This window comes from Chenopodium quinoa, unplaced genomic scaffold (assembly GCF_001683475.1).
Source record: "Chenopodium quinoa cultivar QQ74 unplaced genomic scaffold, ASM168347v1, whole genome shotgun sequence".
Lineage (NCBI taxonomy): Eukaryota > Viridiplantae > Streptophyta > Magnoliopsida > Caryophyllales > Amaranthaceae > Chenopodium > Chenopodium quinoa.
In genome coordinates this window covers 685534-703540 of record NW_018742244.1, presented here as the reverse complement: position 1 = coordinate 703540, position 18007 = coordinate 685534, and the positions used below count along the sequence as shown (strand labels likewise).

Sequence of the window (18007 nt, the reverse complement as noted above, 5' to 3'; positions counted from 1 at the left end):
AAAAACATTGAAACTAACTTAGTAGTCTATACATATATGACATTTCTTTTAGAGGTGATCGTAGACCAAATTAGGTCGCGATAAAAAGAAGCCCATTTAGGCTAGACCCATTTGGCCAAGCACTACTTTGGGGTCAAAAGTCAAAATATATCAATACTGTAAAAATCAGGTTTGATTGAACCGTGCCTCGGGCAAAAATAGCCTGAAATAACATTCCAGGCCAAAAAATGTTCCCAAAGCTGGGAAAAATTACCCGAGGCGTGTTTTTCAAACCGGAAAAAGGCTGCTCAAACCCGGACAAAATCGAGGCTGGGCAGGCAGGGTAGTGATTTCAATTCAAAGATTTTAATGTGTAAACTTCTCTTGTTTTTGGTTTTTTTGGGTGGTTTTTGATGATTTTGCAACTTTCAATAGTAGCTGAGATTTAGGAGGGTTGCCCTGGTCTTAACCAGACACCTGAACAAGCCTTCTAACACTTCATCCAAATCCTGAATTGCTGAGTCTAACTTCACAAACTTTCCTCTCAAATTCTCAGCTTGTTCTACATTGAGACAACTCCTCTTCTTCTGAGCAATGAGCAAAGAACTCAAAGTCGAATCGATATCTTCGAATTCATTTCTTGACACCTCTTCTTCCTTGTTAAATGACTCATTTTGGTACTTTATCAGCCTGCACATAACATTAGACAAACTAGCACTTCTCTTATGAGATACCGCCTTTGACCCTGAAATTGCTTCTAACAAAGACTCGAAAATCTCAGCTGTTGCTCCCTCAACTTCTCTCAAAACATCAACCATTGCAACATTCTTATAATCTTCTTGAAAGATAGGTTTTTTCTTCATCATATCCTTAACTTCCTTAGAGCATCTCTTTATCATCATCTTAGTATTCTTCCTCATATTCACGTACCTAACCATTTCCTCGCCAATGCTCAACTCTGCATTGGATCTTCTTCTAAGAGAAGATTGTATTTCTTGCATATGCTCCTTCACTTGTGACAATGCATCCTTTGCAATGCCACACACATCCAAGAGCCTCAATGATCCATCGAGTAACTCATCGATGCATCTAGCATTCGAGTATTGCTTAAGTTTAAGTTCGTTTTGTGGGAGAAGAATTAAATCACCCAAACAATCATACACATCTTTAAGGATGTTAAGTTTGTGGCCTAGTGAGGATAATTGAGACACCGAGGTAGAAACCACCTCAAAAGACCTTAGACTAGCTAGATGTTCGTCGATTTGGGGGACTAGTGGGTGAGGTCTTGATGGCAAACTAATCGAACGAATAGGTTGATTTGAGGGAGAGTTAGCCATCTTTGTACAATGAACTCTTTCAAGTTTCGAACATATATATATGGGGTGATTATCATGGAAGTTTTTGGCTTGTAAAATGTGTAGATTAGATGAAGTAAAAAAGACAAAAAGAATCCCTTCTTTTTGTAATCTTCTGATTTAGGTAACATGATTTTAATGCTTAAACCAGCTTATTTTATGGCATGTCTTTCTCCAAGACTCTTTAGCTTTACTTGGTTACCAAGGTCCAAATTAGCTGTCAAGCTTTGCTGCAGCAACAATTTTGTCTCCCAATTCATGTTATTTTTACAGCAACTCCTATGTTTTTCCCGTTTTCTCAAATCCTTCACTTCTCAAAAGACACGATGAAACTAATCTATACCTGATTACCTTTCCCAATATCGAAATTTACCCTCTATTGACTTGAATTGAAACTGACCTGACCCAAAATTTGATGTGGCAATTATCAATTATTTTTCTATGGTATACTAGTAATTGACAAAAACGACAATAGACACGTATCCAAATAACGTGTTTGTCCCCTCTACTACTTTTAAGACACGACTTACCAAGGTGTCCGCACATATAATTTTGTAATTCATGGTACATATGTATACAGCTATGTCGGCTACTCCACCCCAGGTCGATGGATTAGTCATTCAGAAGGGTGTGTGTTGATCAGAATCATCACATGATTTTGTTGAGCTTTATTATATCATGATCCATAATACGTGCAAGTGCACGAGTGGGGAACATATGTTCATGTAACTGTGATTTTCTCTAACTTTTATGTAATTTCTGGTTGATTTTACGAGGAAAACATTATTAACTTATTTCTGAAGTTACTACAGGCTGACTAGGACCAATATTTGGCAAAATGGCAACACAAACCATCAGAAATGGTAGCAGCACATTTTCATTTAATTTTCTGAAGTCCAAGGCACAAATATTGCTCATACCAAATAGAAAACATAAGCAATTTATCTACTGCATAAGTGTTACATAAGTCATACTAATAAGGTTCGGGTCGTTAGATTGAGGTTATGGATAAATAACATGTTCTCATGTAGGAAAGAGATTGAGGTTTAGAGGCGCCACTCTAAAATTAGATAAAGTTATTGAGAGAAACTTAAACTCGACACCACATGAGTATAAGATGTGTTTTAATTCCTCATTTTATGATTTGTTCTTTTCTCTGTCATATTATGAGAACAGCTTAAAAACGACACAAATACAACATGACCAAACTATATTATTGTACTTGTAGTAAACTACTACAAAGTACCTTTTAATGACACTCTATAATTTATTATAGAGTACTTTGTTTCAAAGCTATATGTGTTATTAGCATAGCAAAATTAATGTTTGGTAGTTTTTCTTTTTTTTTTTTCTTTTTTTTTTTTATATGTTCTTCAAATGGATTTTACAAGTAAAAAATATCAGCAGTTATATGGTTTCTCACTTTCTCCTCATATCCCCTTTCATAATATAGTATTATGGTAATTTAGGCCATATATATTACTATTTTATTCATAACATTGAACACTTTGAATAGGCCAATATACTTTTGTGTATTTTACATGCATTTTATGTCCATTACTCAAGGGGTCCGGCCCACCCAGTTTAGCCCATATCAATTGCTTCATGGGCCATCTTCAATCCTCCCAACCCAACCCAGCCCAGCCCAATCCAATGGCCACCTCTAATTCTTGACTTGGTAAAACCATAGACAGGAAACTCAACAATGGTGGTAACTTAAGGCCCTAAACAGGAAGTTGATTAGAAGCAGAAGGTTGATACAGTAATAGACATGGAAAGCAAATTTCGCACACCGATAAGGCGACAAGGTTCATCCAGTTTATAAATTGACAATATTTCTCTTTATGTTCAAACAAGTTGCCTGTACAATATATGTAAAGAAGAAATGCTAATTTCATTCCTCTATTCAAGCATTGCTAATAATAGTTGTCACATTTGGCACGTCAAATTGATCAAAATGAACGATGAAAGAATAATTTGCAACTTTGTTTGCAAATTGCATTCTCATTTTTACTTCTCCCCCTCTTTTTCTCAATCTCTTACAGCCCCCAATAACTTACAATGACCACACAATCATACAATCGAAAGTATAACATGATGCAATTTTTGCATCAATAAGAATCTTCTGTTTCCATCTCAGATTTTACAGACACTCGGGTTCAGAGAAGAGTCAATCTACCCTTTTTCGGATGATTAACTTCTTCCACCTTTCTGCCTCTTTTCTTCAAGGCCAGATGCTTCGCTTAGCATATCAAGAGCATCCTTCTGCATGTCTAGTTTAGCAAGGGCAACTGACTGCATATAAAAGGCTGTTGGCCAATCAGGGTGCACACACTGTGCTTGCATTGCATCTCTAAGGGCTGCATCTGCTTGGTCATTCATGAGGTAGCACAAGCTTCTCCTCGCATATACAGTTGGTGAAACCATAGTCCCCACATCGATAAACTGTCCCAAAGGAGAACCCGAACAGAAGGGGAAAAAAAGAAGGGATAGATTCATCAAAACCCCAAAATTTACAAGCTTTTGCCAATGAAAGAACCAATTTAATATGAAGGTCAGTTACTGACTTTCAGTCCAGCAGGAAACAGTCATAGTTTCAAGTTTCATTTTCCCTTTATATATATCCTTTATCTCTCTCCTTCTGAGGATTTTTTTTTTTCAATGGATAGTCGCAACTAAATTAAGTTTTCTTGAAAGTCTTAAATTTAGGGCAGTATGTCTAAGAGATAATTTACGCTTTAAGATGAAATACGTTTCAGGAAAGTTAGTTGCTTAGTTCGTCCTACGTGTAGGTCAATAATACAGAAAACTTCATGGTTTAAAGAGCATGACATTACCTGAGAGTAACAGTCAATGGCTGTTTTGAAGTCTTTTTCCTTAAAAGCATGATCTCCACGCTTTCTCGCTTCCAGCATATCTCTCATTTGCTGTGTCCATTCTTGAAAAGACAGCTGAACCAAAAGAAAATTAGGTAAAGGAAAAAACACACAATTTAAATATAAGTATATATAGTTCAAGTACCTCATTCGTTCCCTCATCATCTCTGTAGTGTGTCATAAACAATATTTGATGGATTGCTGTGAGATCCTTCCGAGAGCATGCTTCACCCATCGCCGAAAGAGGTCGCTGTGGGGTAGAGGGTGCTTCTTCTTGCTGTGATATCCCAAGCATGACATGTGATGCAACCTGAATGTCAAGTATTACATTTAATAATGGCAGAAGCCCATGATGAATTATATGAAAAATGTACATTCTAATATGGCAGAGAAAGAGAGAAATCAAGTAGCCCCAATTTTCTTACAAATGATGATAATGTTGCAAAAGAAATATACAGGACAAACTCCAGTAAAAGAGAGTAGTAGGTCCTTACTTCTGGATTTGTATTCAATGGGGCAAGTGTTGAAACAAGATCCTTGGTGTTTGGTCTCTCCCGAGGTTCATATTGCAAACATTTAGATGCCAAATCAACAACTACAGTGGCTTCTTCAGTGGAAAATTTTCCCTCCAAATGGGAATCCATCAATAGGATTATATTTTTGCCACGTATCATGTCAAGGGCCTAAATGAAAAAGGCACATGAAGTAAGAATAACCACTTCAACCAAAAATGAGTATGGAAAAATATATAAAAAAAAAAACGTATATACAGCCAGAAAACACAATAGTGCTATTAAGCCAGATCACTTCATATCCAGAAGAAAACCCAGCTTTTATACACTAATATAGAAGTCCACAACTCCCCACATCTATAATCAACTATCTTATCAATATAAATTAATGCAGGCAATATCTCTAAAATAAGCTGCAATTCCAGAATAAGAACTCATACTTCATCATTACTGAATCCATTTGTATATTATTGGAGGTTGGCCATGATTACAAAACTCTTCATGTTACGACATGTTTATAAATTATATGTTACATAAAAGTGGAAAAAATAAATAAATAAATAAATAAATAAACACAAAAGAACGCACACAAGGTGATTCTTTTCTGAGGGAGAAATGCACGCTTGCAAAAGCTGGATGCAACAGCAAGCTTTGGTATTACACAATTGATAAACTAATTATGTTTATGTCATTACCAATGGGATAAAAACATGAACAAAACTTGATCAATCATATAGCAGTCATGTAAAATCAAGAGACAAAGTTTTACTTACATGACTTGGAGGTATGTGCTTTCCACTCAACAAGTCCAAAAGAATAGTACCAAAGCTGTAAATAACACTTTCAGGAGTAACTTTTCCTGAAATACAAAGAGAGGATGTCAGAGGTATTGCATGCTAGAATATCAGCCCAAAACTTACCACTTTGTTTTTTGAGGATATGAGGAGAGGGGGTGTGAGATTGGCAGTTTTGCTCAATACAGCTTGATGAGGTTTGAAGACTAATCATTTTGTAATAGAACTACGTACTGTACAATGCAAGCACAGTACTGCACGGATCTCGTGCACAAAGTTCTTGCTACTTAGGCATGCCAGTATTTCACTAGTGTGTGGTTAACCATGAGTAATGATGTCCCAATAGATAGATTAAGAGTCCTTTAATTTTCCCCAAGATATTGTGTGTTACTCCTATGGAGTATAATTTTGCCATAATATTTTCTTGTGTTGTAATGAACATCCTTAATTCATGATATTTTCCATATTAAAAATAAAGCCATACAGAAGCATTGCACAAAGCCACAAATTGCCTATGGGTTCATGGCAGCTCCCAGTCATGACTTGATCTAGCCAGCTTAAACGGGGTGAAGTCTCGAGACTATCTTTTCTAGAATAGCATATCCCAGATAGGACATCTGTCGATATGAAATACAAAATGCCTAAAATCTGTCCTCAGCTAACATGTCTAAATCATTCTATAGCCTAGCAGAACTTGGAAAATATTCTCATATCCCCATGCTTTGACCTTATTGACCCTTAACCCTTTCCAAGCTGATTAACAATTCCAAGCTTTACACCACTTCTGCACTTCTACTCATGTCAAATAGTCATAACTATAGATGCATTTATAAACTTTGGTTACCAGAGAGAGAAACATCCAAAGCAGCCACACAACAAATACAGATGTAAAAAAGTTCATAACGCCTGTTAAATTCTAATACTACATATCAGTTTCTTTTCTAAATGAAATGAACAACTTAACAATATGAGCATAAGATACACGAAGTATAACATTTACTATAACTATAAGACACTATTAAATATACAAGAAAGTAGTCGGAACTACTCAAACTACTTTGGGATGGATGAGAAATTTTTTTACAGAATAAATAGGCTAACCAGAACTGAGAAGTGATTACCATTTCTAAGATATTCTGGAGGAGTGTAGGCAAGATTGGTGCTGTAACTTTTTCCGTCCCTACTGTTTTTCATCAATCCAAAACATGAAAGTCTAGGATCACCATTCTACAACAGCCACCAAAAAATCACAAAAAATTAAGTGAATGCATAGAGAACTAAAGGAATCAAAGTTTTTTGGATTTCAATGATCCTACCTCATCAAAGAGAACCCTATAAGCATTCAGATCATGGTACAATGGACGACCTTCAGAACTGCAGTAATCTAAGGCTTCAGCAACATTGAGAGCTACTCTCAGTCGCATTGCCCACTCAATTGTCTGGTTTTCCCCTGCAAAACAAAAATAGGCATAAGATAATTCTAACAGGAATGTTAACAAAGTTGATCACCAATTATGAATTATAAATGCAACAAATTAATAACTAAGCAAGAACAAGAACCTGTACCTAAATGACAGTAAAAAAAATGACCTTTTTAGTCACACTTAATATTTGATACTCGAGAAATTATTACTGATAATATGTTGTTTACACGAGCTTGAAAGATTGAAAAAAAAAAAAGCATAACCAAGTTCGGCACAATTTCCTCACTAGCAAGGCAATGTATAACTCTAATCTTTGTAAACACTCATGTTAGAATACCCCAGTCAGGCAGTCACCACTCACCAGCAATCACATTTGTCAGTTGTCACATCAGAATATGACATACCAATTTTACTAATTCCTCTAATTCAAGTCAAGAGGAGATTGATCATTAATAATTATGGCCCTTATCCGTGCTTTACCTTGCAGCAGATAGTACAATCAATGTCCAATTATCCATAAAATGATAAAAATTAGTCTCACAATTTCAGAAAACATGATTGAGCAATGTGAACTTCATCAGCAGACCAATCTGCTAACAACTCAACTTTTACTTGATAAGCTGGCAAATGACTCTCAAAAAGCTATATAGACCACAGACCAAAGTCAACAAGTTCCAATGAGCACTTGCTCAAAATATATGGCTCAAACCTTCTACACTCCGGACAACCAGAAACCCGATATACAATAAATGCAGTATGGAAGCACAGCAACCAAGATATAATGTAGTTAGTACACCCTCCATAAAGTAGAGATCAACCAATAAATACTATGAGTGAGCTAAAAACAAAGAAGAAACAAACCACAGCATCATTTAATGAATCAACACCTATCACATGGAGTCAAGATAGAGCATAAATCCCATTCCTTACAACATTGCTTTGGACCACCAAGGGGCATCTGCCTTACCACAATAGAAACAAACATGGGCAAAAAAACATGTTTGCCCATAAAAATCCGTCACAACATTTAAGTCATTCAAAGACCAATATTCTCTTCTGCATAAGACTTATCCCACATAAAAAGATTTGCAAAATCTAAATAACATGATCAGATAGTTATGTATCTTCACATCAAAGTAGAGAGCAAGAACCCTACACCGACATCCGGGGCCGGAAATCGGTTGGAAGGATAAGTTAGAAGCAACAAGCAGGAATGGGAGAACAAATTACAGTGGAATAAATGCTTGGCAAGAGTATCATTAGGCATGAACTCAGCAACCAGCAACCTCTCATCACCATCACAGCAATATCCAATCAAATTTGCAAGCCTTTGGTGTCTTAATTTACCAACTCCCCAAGCCTCCTCCTACAATTATAACAATCACAAAATAAACAATGTATCAAACACTAGACTAGGCCACCAAAAAAAAGACAAAAATACCTAAAAGCCTTAAAAAATGCCCAGATAAAACTTTTTCCCAAAAATGTATCACAATTTTATGCTAAAAAAAAAAAGCATAAAAGCCAGCAAAAAGGAAACAAAAGCAAATGCATTGAACCCTTAAAAACAACATAACTTACAAAAACCCAACTTCATTTTGCCAGAAACATAAAAGAAACAATGTATCATCAATTTTAACAGCAAAATTACCAAACACCTGAAATCATTTTGCCCAAATAAACAATGTATCAACAATTTAATCAACAAATTCATGAATAAAAACAAACCCAGATAAGATTATGCCCAAATAAACCCAATATAACAATGTACCCCAAAAAAGATATAAACTTTATGCAAAACCCATATAAATTATCAAATCAAAAACGGACCGCAAATTGTTTAGGATCAGGCCAAGCTAATTTGGTAAACTTCTTAACAGCAATCCAGTGTTGATTCTTGAGACGGCCTTTATAAACAAGATTAGGCGCTTTTTCACCACTTTCTGACACTATATTTTCTGTACTAAAATTATTTGTTGCTGTTTTTAAGTCAGCAAAAGAGAACTCAGCAAAGGCAGGAACTCCACCACCACCTCCTCCACCAACAACAACCCCACTTCCACCGCCGGCGCCGCCGTCAACTCCACCGACGTCAGCCGTAGACGGCGTTTGCTGGTGGTGAAAAGGTGGGTTAGAATTTCTGTTAAAAGGGTGTTTAATTTCAGAGGATTGACAGCACCCCATGAAGAAATTAATTAATGGGTGTTTCTAAAATTTCTTCCTTTATTAAAAAAATTGGGTTTTTTTGAGGTGATTGTCAGAGGAAAAGCATTTGAGTAGGCTGGCAGCTTTGAGCAAGCTCAATCAGTGAGAGAAAAAGAGGAGAGAGAAAGTAAAATTATGGAGTTTGTCTTTCCAATTCAGCCCAACCGTGTGCATATTCACAAAGGCACGGGAGAGGGAGGAGAGAGAAAGAGAAAAGTGAAGGAAAAATGTGAATGGAAAGTGGGAAAATAGGAATTGGTTGTAAGATTCTTGTTTTATAAGTCTAGTGGGTGTTTAATTTAATTTTGTTGTAAGGGCTTTTATATTTTGTTGTATAATTGGTGTATTTGATTTAATTACAAGTGTAAAGAGTTGATATTATAAAGCTAGTTAATGTTGTTGTACTTGACTACTTGAGTGCTTGAAGTGTAATTGTGTAGTGGTTGCCCTGGTTGGTGCATCAATCTTTGGTCCTCGGTGTAATACGTCGAGTCATATGACTTCACTCTATGAGTATGCAAGCGCGTATAAAATTACAACATACGACTACATTATATGGTTATATACAAGTTTTGAAATACAACTACTTATCAATAACTAGTGTTAGGGTCTATTCTAAACTGAAATGAATTGTTTATGAGAGAAGGAAATTAAAAATCGAACTGAGCTAAATTGATTGGAGCTGAACTGAAATTAAGTTGAAGAGAATAGACCTTTAGTTATCAAATCACTACAATCTTATTAGAAAAGTGATTTAGGGCATGTTCTCATTAACTGAATTAAATTGAAAATAATCTAATGAGAACAGCCGAACAGGCCCTTAGTATGGTTTTTGACTTTATATGGCTAAGTAAATTTTTGCTACTTGTATTGTATTTCCACTCTAATTTTTTGGTGTTGTGGGTTTTGTAACCAATTATATGTAAATTTCTTTGGGATTACAGTCAAAAGCTCTATACAATTACTTATGATCCACACAAAATACCCTTGTCAAGTAAAATCACTAATTTGTCAAAAAGAAAAGTAAAATCACTAAAGCATAGTTACTTTTTCCTTATACCTCTATGAAAATTACATTGTTGATTGACTCGGAGAAAATTAGCTTGTAAATAAGAGATTTAAACATATTAAGTATACAATTAAGCTGACCATCATTCATGATCATTGGCGAGACTTTCATTATTGAGGATCAAGGTACTAAGAAATTCATCAGAAAACCTTTTTGGTAGGAATGGAAATACTATATTTGTCAAATTAGTTGACTTGCCGTGTATAACAAGGACGGTAGTAAGAGACATTTTTTATTTTTTATTTATTTATTTTTTTGAAGCTAGGAAGAGACAAAGTAAATTTTGCTCCCAAATTATCTCAAAAAAAAGTACTCGGTGTTAAGTAATTAAGAAAATTCTCGTACATGTACCAAGCAAAGTTTAGCATGAGTGTTCCAGCTCAAAGTTGAGAGTTAAGAGTTCAATCTCTATTAGGGACAGTTTTAGGATAGTTATCAACATTTTCTTTATCTTTTCTCCTTACTCTTAAAGTGCTTAGTCAATAACTCGATTGGGTTGACATGTGGGATGTTACAATCGATAAGACAACTCATCCTACTCGCAAAAAAAAAACATACATATGCAAATTACGGAATGTATAGGGTTAGAACCTTTCGTATACGTATCAACGTATTTTACTAAACTGTTTATACGAGGTATAAATTAAATGAGTTTATTTTACTATAAAAAATAAAGAAAGAAAGAAAACAACATGATACTCCATAGATGGGTGATTTCAACAAGAGTCTTTGGAATTTCTTAAAAAAGTACAACACGTATTTAAAAGATGAGAGATGTGATGAGATTACCTTTGCCGCAGGTCAAGGTTGTTGCCATTTATTCGTATGGTGTCTTCATCCTCGATGAACTATGTTTTCATACTCACTTGTTCACTTCTTACTTTTCAAATCTAATCATCTTATTTGTTTGTCATATCATCATCATTATTATTATTAATTGATTGTTATTCTTCACTTTGTAATTTCTTAGTCGAATGTGTTCATGAAAACAGATTAAAATTTCATCAAAAGCGATACATTTTAAAATTACGCTAATAAATCTAGAAAGATAAAAATATATTATAAAAAACAAAAGTTTTAAGTTCGGCTTCAAAATAAAGAATCGTACAATATTTGGCTAACACAAAAAATATCGACACTACTTACACTAGTAAGTAGCTTAGTAACAATAACAACATATACATGACATTGTAAATAGGCAAAAGCTAATGAGCGCCCCCGGGGCGTTGGATAAGATAATTAAAATGCAAATATTAGAGTAAAATTAACATTAATTACACCGAACGACGAGTGATTTTGTCATGAATTCCTAATTTAATACCATTTCAACCAATATAATTTATCCTTATCTAACGCCCCGGGGCGCTCGTTAGCAAAATCGTTGTAAATAAAAGGAAATACTATTATCATTTATTTCCATCAATAAACTAAAACTTGGGTGGGGTTAACAGTTTATTTCTTCTTCAAAAAGTTAATAGCAAACATAGCTTTTTAGCCATATGAGTCATGAGTATAGAATATATACGAGGGTGAAGAACAAATTAAAGCGTTGGTCGGTACAATAAAAATGTTGTATTCGAAGGTATCACAACATATGAATACGTGTCACAATTTATACACAACCATGAAAATAGTGGTACCCAGATCAATATACAAGCCCCTCCTTAAAAGTGGGTGATCCAAAGCAATTAAGTCAAATAATTTATAATTAAAGATTATTTATTAATTTAATGAATGAGGTTACCTTTAATAATATTGTTGTGCATAATTAAATCATGTATTAGCAAATGAAAGTGGACAGCTAATATGGTTTTAACCTGTTAATAATCTTCCGTGATCATCATTGGATTCTCTAGTTTTTGTAGCTATAGCTAAGCTAATCTAGCTAGGGTATACTTGTACATTATTATTTGCTTTGCGTATGTTACATTCTTACACTCAAAATAAAGAGCAAGAACATATTCTCCATTCATGGATTTTTTATTGCCTTAATTAAATAAAAAATTCACTATTAACCTATATATCTTGATTATTCGTTATCTTGATCTTGTTGTTTTTCTTATTCTTGTAAATAGTGTCTTTTAATCATTAGGACAATTTTAACCACTATAAATAATTCTTAATTTGGTCAATAATTTTCATGTAGAAATAGTTTTATTTATTGTCATTTCTTTAAAACATGACTTACTAAACTTATAAAGTTATAAGGATAAGGGTTTAATTTTATTTAAAAGGAAAATGATCTGATAAACATAACTCTAAGGGTTATGTATAAGAAGATAAAAAAAAGAAATATCGAGGATAAAGTAATATTAATTACACCGATTTACACGTGATTTTATCATGAATTCCCAACTTAATTCTATTTTAAAAAGTATATTTAATGCCTATATATAGCGTAAGGACTACATATATCATTACCCTATTTAAAAACATCCGATATTTTTCCTTCCCCTACGACACATACAATATGAATATATGATTGCCTTTTTGGAGAAGATTTAGCTGGAATAATCCCCTTTAACAGACTAATAGTTAGACAAGAAGTTAATTTGAGTAGAACAAAAGGCAAAAGTGACAATAATCAATGATGGTAAAAAGAGAAAGTAAAGCATGACAAGTAATTTTTAAAGAGATATGCTCTTATGTCAAATGAGTGTAACTTGAGATTGATTGAGTTAAAAAGATTTGAAGTACCCTTTTCAAGAGAGTATTCATACAGAATTATTTCAAATGCTAAATTTAAACATTACGGAGTAATTGACAAATGTTAGTGAATGATTGTTGCCTTGAAGCGAAGCATGTCATTCGTTAGATATGATTAGGAGTCAGTAATTCGATAATTAAGATTCATTAAAATTAAAGGTACCAAGTGGGGAATGCGTTTATGATACTACTTGCATTTGTTCATGGTGTCGTTACATTTTATTAACATGAAAAATTAAGCGTATATTACATCATAACTCGTAAGTCGTTTTCGATTACTCATGCCTTGATATTAATATCAGCAAAATACTTGTATATACCCAATGTTTAAACTCATCCTTAATTTAGATGTGCTTTTCAATTGACAACAATTACAAAGAAGTTGTTGATTTGAGAATAGGTTATTAGTCTTCCAACACAACAACAAAGCAAAAATTGACATTCTCGATTATATGAGATGGCTAATGGACCACCATTTTGTACTTTTTGTACAATATTGTTAAAGAATTAATTCTTTGGACCATCTTAAATCTTAATAGTGAATTACTCCAAATTCTATCTTTTTTTTCTAATGAAAGATGTAATAATTAAGATTTAAGAAGATGGATTTATGTTTGTCAACCCACTTTTTTCTTTCAACTAAGCTAATTATTATTTCTTTGGTAGGAACATGAGATGTTAAATTATATTTATTATACACCACACCTTAATGGGTACTCCGTAATAAAGATTTAATGATCACCCATTTATTTAAATTTTTCAATGGGATAATGATAATCGTTGCCTGGTGATGGGATGGATGCCATAGCGTTTTTAACTTCATTATGCATATATGCTACTTAAATTATATTTTATTATCAATCTATATACAAATAACTAACACTAGCTATCACGTGAAATGTTACTAAATTACTCTCGATGTGTTTTTTGTTTTTTTTTTTTTTCCAACAGGCTCAATGTATATTTCAAAATATCATTTTTCAATCAACAATTTTAACAATTTCAATATGAATTTATACATTGAAGTAGCGAAAACCAAAAGAAATATTGCAATGTTATATAATATGGAGAAAGTATGTGTTATACTTCATTACTACATATGTGATTGCAGTATTCATAAGTTAATATTTCGTACTTAATATGAGGATGGTAAAAAAAAAAAATCAATGCCTTGTGCAACTTAAGTGAATACGGGGGGATTTGTGTGCGTGAAAAGAGCCATAAGAATAAATTATGTAGACAATAGGATTCGATATTAGATTTTGAATAACACCAAACTTTAACGACCTAAACTAGTCGATCATCCAATTAGTATTAGGATATCAAACTGCCTTAGATGGTGCTTGGATTTGAAATCTTGAATAGGATTGTGTTAGGCTCTATTCCCCTCAATTATTGGGCATAAAAGGCACCTTGGTTATTGGGATTTTTCCATACAAGGTGCAGCATCATGAAACATTGGGCCGAAGTATGAAAACATGGAAAGGATTTGCGTATTTCGGCTTTGTTGCGTCTTCCATTTGTCTTTGAGTGAGAAATAACCTCTTGATTATGAAAGTTCAATCGTTTAGCTCTTTATTTTATGGACAATTTGTTCTCTAATCTTATCATTATCGCATCATTCACATGTCCATATAATCTAATTTTCTTTATGTTATTTAAATATTAGATTAATTATTACCATTTGTGTTTTTGAAATATGGATAAAAAATATGAAACATACAATGACATTGTTTCATACTGTTGAATATAGTGCTAGCAACTCAGATTCTAGAAGCAAGCTCGTTCCAGAAACTTCCTCCAAAAGATCAGTGTACTAGCTGGCAGGTTGTTACAACAACCTGAATTCTATTATGATGTAATAATTAGAGCTAAGATATTATGTTCTAAATATCTATGCTATAAATACTTGTATTCTTCCCATTAATCATTATTCAGAAATAAGATCAAAAATTCCCAAAATTCTCTCTCTCTTTGTTTTTCATTTTTCTCTGCTTAGTTCCTCATTTTCTCTGTTTGTAACATGGTATCAGAGCAATACGATACCTGAATTTGTTTCAGAAATTCTTCTTCAACGCATTTTTTTATCCTGTTTTTCGCTTGTTCTTCGATTGAAGTTTCGTTGAAAGATCGACTGATTTTTTCTGCAATTCTCACCTCAGTTTGTAAGTAATTCATTGCTCGTTTTTCGGCATTATTCTCTTCTATTGGAGTTCTTTTCTGTTGAAATTGGAGAATATAGATTCATTTGATTTGAGGATTTATTGATTGAATTTGAGGAATATTTCTTGAGGATTTTTTGCTTGTTTACGTGATATTGTTGAAGAAATTTGTTGAGGTATTTTTTGATTCGATTGTGATATTGTTTATATTGAATCTGCAAATTATGGCTAGTAATTCTACACAAAATTCTGATCCGTCTTCAGATCCTGCTTCACCATATTATCTTCATCCTAGTGATTCTTAATATAAGCTTGTTCCGATGAAATTTGATGGAAATGATTACAATGATTGGAAGAGATCTGTTATGATAGGTTTATCTGCGAAAAATAAACTAGGTTTCATTGATGGAACAATTGTTAAACCTGCTGCAACCTCAAGTTTATTCAAAGCCTGGGAGAGGTGCAATTGCACTCTTATTTCCTGGTTTATTCAGGTCCTTGATACTCATATTGCTAGGAGTATTTTGTACTTTGACACTGCTAGAGATATATGGCTTAATCTTGAAGAGCGCTTTGGTCAGTCATCTGGAGCACAGCTCTATTCCATTCAGCAACAACTTGCTGAGATTCATCAAGAAGAAACTGAGAATATTTCTACATTCTACACCAGGATCAAATGCTTTGGGATGAATTTGATGCTAATGATCCGGTGCCTACTTGTCAATGTACTCAGTGCAACTGCAACATTACCAGAAAAATCCTCAAATCACAGCAAGACCAAAGACTAACTCAATTTCTGATGAAGTTGAAGGAAGAATACAGTCAAGTCAGGGCTAATATTATGATGCAATATCCTCTTTCTACTATTTCTCATGCTTATCGATTGCTTATGCAAGATGAAAGACACAGAGATGTCTATAATTCTACTCATTCTTCTAACACTGAGGATGCAATGGCTCTTGCTGCATCACATAAAAGAAGATTTTATGAACAGAATATTTCTAGAAGGATTCATAATTCTACTGCAATCACACCTCAGAACAGTCTCAATAGAACTGGTAATTCTGTTGGTTATTCTACATTTGGTAATTCTGGATCTAGTGGTGCTAGAGGTCCTTGGAATCAGTATAATCGGAGACCTTCTCCATATTTTTGTGATCATTGTAAGATCACTGGTCATACAAATGACGGATGCTGGAAAGTTCATGGCTATCCTAATTCTTTTCCTTCAAGAGATAATTGGAGGAACAAGAGTGTTGCTGCTCTAGCTCATTCTGATGATCAAACAGCAAATGTTTCAGAACAAAAGAGTCCTGTGATTACAGCAGAGCAGTATAACAAGCTTTTGTCTCTTTTGGACAAACATATGACTGATGATGCTCCAGATGCCAATACTGGTGCTACAGCTCTTGTTTCAGGTACTCTCTGTTTATTATCTTTTAATAATCAACATTGGATTATAGATAGTGGAGCAACTGATCACATGACACATAATTTGAGTCTATTTGATGAATATTTTCCTACTTCTAGTGGTTTAAACAACATCACTATACCTGATGGGCAACAAATTGCTGTGAAACATAAAGGGACAATCACTCTTGGTCATAACATTCTTCTTAAGGATGTTTTACATGTCCCTGGCTTCCAATTTAATTTGATTTCTGTTCCTAAACTTTGCAAAGATATGCAATGTGAGGCTTATTTTTCTTGTGATAAATGCTATCTCCAGGGGCCTTCCCTGAGAATGCCACTGCTGCTTGGTAAGCTGGTGGATGGTCTCTACTGCTTGGACCAATCTTTTGTTCCTGCTATTCCAGACTGCAAGTTTTTTGACTCAACTGTAGCTGTTGCTAATGTAGCTAGTCTGTCTGCTCTAGATTCTGCCAAACTATGGCACTTAAGACTAGGTCATATGTCTTTTGTGCATCTAAATAAGGTTAGACCAGAGGTCAACATAAAACCATATCTTGATGCTTGTACTTGTCAGATTTGTCATTTTGCTAGACAACCTAGATTACCTTTTGGGCATAGTCAAATAAAAACTTCTGGTGTGTTTCAGTTGTTGCACCTAGATGTTTGGGGTCCACATAGAGTAGTTAATCATCATGGTTGTACTTACTTCCTTACTATTGTAGATGACTTCTCAAGATTCACTTGGGTTTTTCTTTTAAAGAATAAATATGATGTTTCTAAAGTTTTCAGAGAATTTTCTACCTTGATTTTCAATCAGTTTAGTTGCACTATCAAATCTGTCAGAACTGATAATGCTCCTGAGCTTTGTGAAGGAGACATGAAACAGTTTTATATTTCCCATGGCATTTCTCATCAGTCTAGCTGCACTGACACACCACATCAAAATGGTGTTGTTGAACGCATAACACAAACATCTCTTAGAGACTGCTAGAGCTTTGTATTTTCATTCTAAAGTTCCTAAGAAATTCTGGGGTGATAGTGTTCTCACAACCACACATTTGATAATCGTATGCCATTACAATGTCTCAACTTTTCGTCTCCTTTTGAGATTCTTTTTGGTCACACTCCTAAGCTGGATTACCTCAGAGTCTTTGGGTGTTTATGTTACGTTTCTACTTTGAAACAAGGCAGATCAAAGTTTGAACCCAGGTCAGATCCTTGTGTCTTTTTAGGTTATCTTAGCTCTCAAAAAGGTTATAGGGTACTTAATCTAACCACCAATAAAATCACAGTTTCAAGAGATGTTCTATTCTATGAGAAACATTTCCCTTTTCTTTCTGATTCTCTTTCACCATCTCTCATTTCAAAACAAATTGTCTTACCTCTAAACACACCTCTTCCTGATATTTTCTTTGATAATTTTCCACCATCTTAGATCCTACATGACCCACCTCCACATATTCCTTCTTCTCCTACTCCATCTTCTCATTCTCTTTCTCTTCCTTCTATTTC

At 34.1% G+C, this 18007-nt stretch overlaps 2 protein-coding genes across 2 annotated transcripts; both read right to left on the bottom strand.

Moving 5' to 3' along the window:
- Positions 1-407: 407 nt before the first annotated feature.
- Positions 408-1316, bottom strand: LOC110736912. Its single transcript, XM_021917253.1, has one exon. It carries the CDS (start codon positions 1314-1316, stop codon positions 408-410), a length of 909 nt encoding a protein of 302 aa, XP_021772945.1.
- A 1831-nt stretch (positions 1317-3147) lies between these two features.
- LOC110738570 (probable serine/threonine-protein kinase At4g35230) lies at positions 3148-9483 on the bottom strand. The gene is made up of 9 exons (XM_021918970.1): positions 8771-9483; positions 8171-8306; positions 6833-6966; positions 6638-6743; positions 5496-5581; positions 4705-4893; positions 4356-4520; positions 4172-4285; positions 3148-3779 (listed from the first exon to the last, which is right to left on the bottom strand). The coding sequence occupies exons 1-9, from the start codon at positions 9122-9124 to the stop codon at positions 3528-3530; spliced, it is 1536 nt and encodes a 511-aa protein (XP_021774662.1). The 5' UTR covers positions 9125-9483; the 3' UTR covers positions 3148-3527.
- Positions 9484-18007: the final 8524 nt, after the last annotated feature.

Coding starts and splice junctions, on each gene's coding strand:
- LOC110738570 (XM_021918970.1), bottom strand. CDS start 9,124: ATGGGGTGCTGTCAATCCTCTGAAATTAAACACCCTTTTAACAGAAAT. Junction 4,286..4,355: donor ATGATGAGGGAACGAATGAG/GTACTTGAACTA, acceptor CTTTTGGTTCAG/CTGTCTTTTCAAGAATGGAC. Junction 3,780..4,171: donor CCATTGACTGTTACTCTCAG/GTAATGTCATGC, acceptor CCTTTGGGACAG/TTTATCGATGTGGGGACTAT.
- LOC110736912 (XM_021917253.1), bottom strand. CDS start 1,316: ATGGCTAACTCTCCCTCAAATCAACCTATTCGTTCGATTAGTTTGCCA.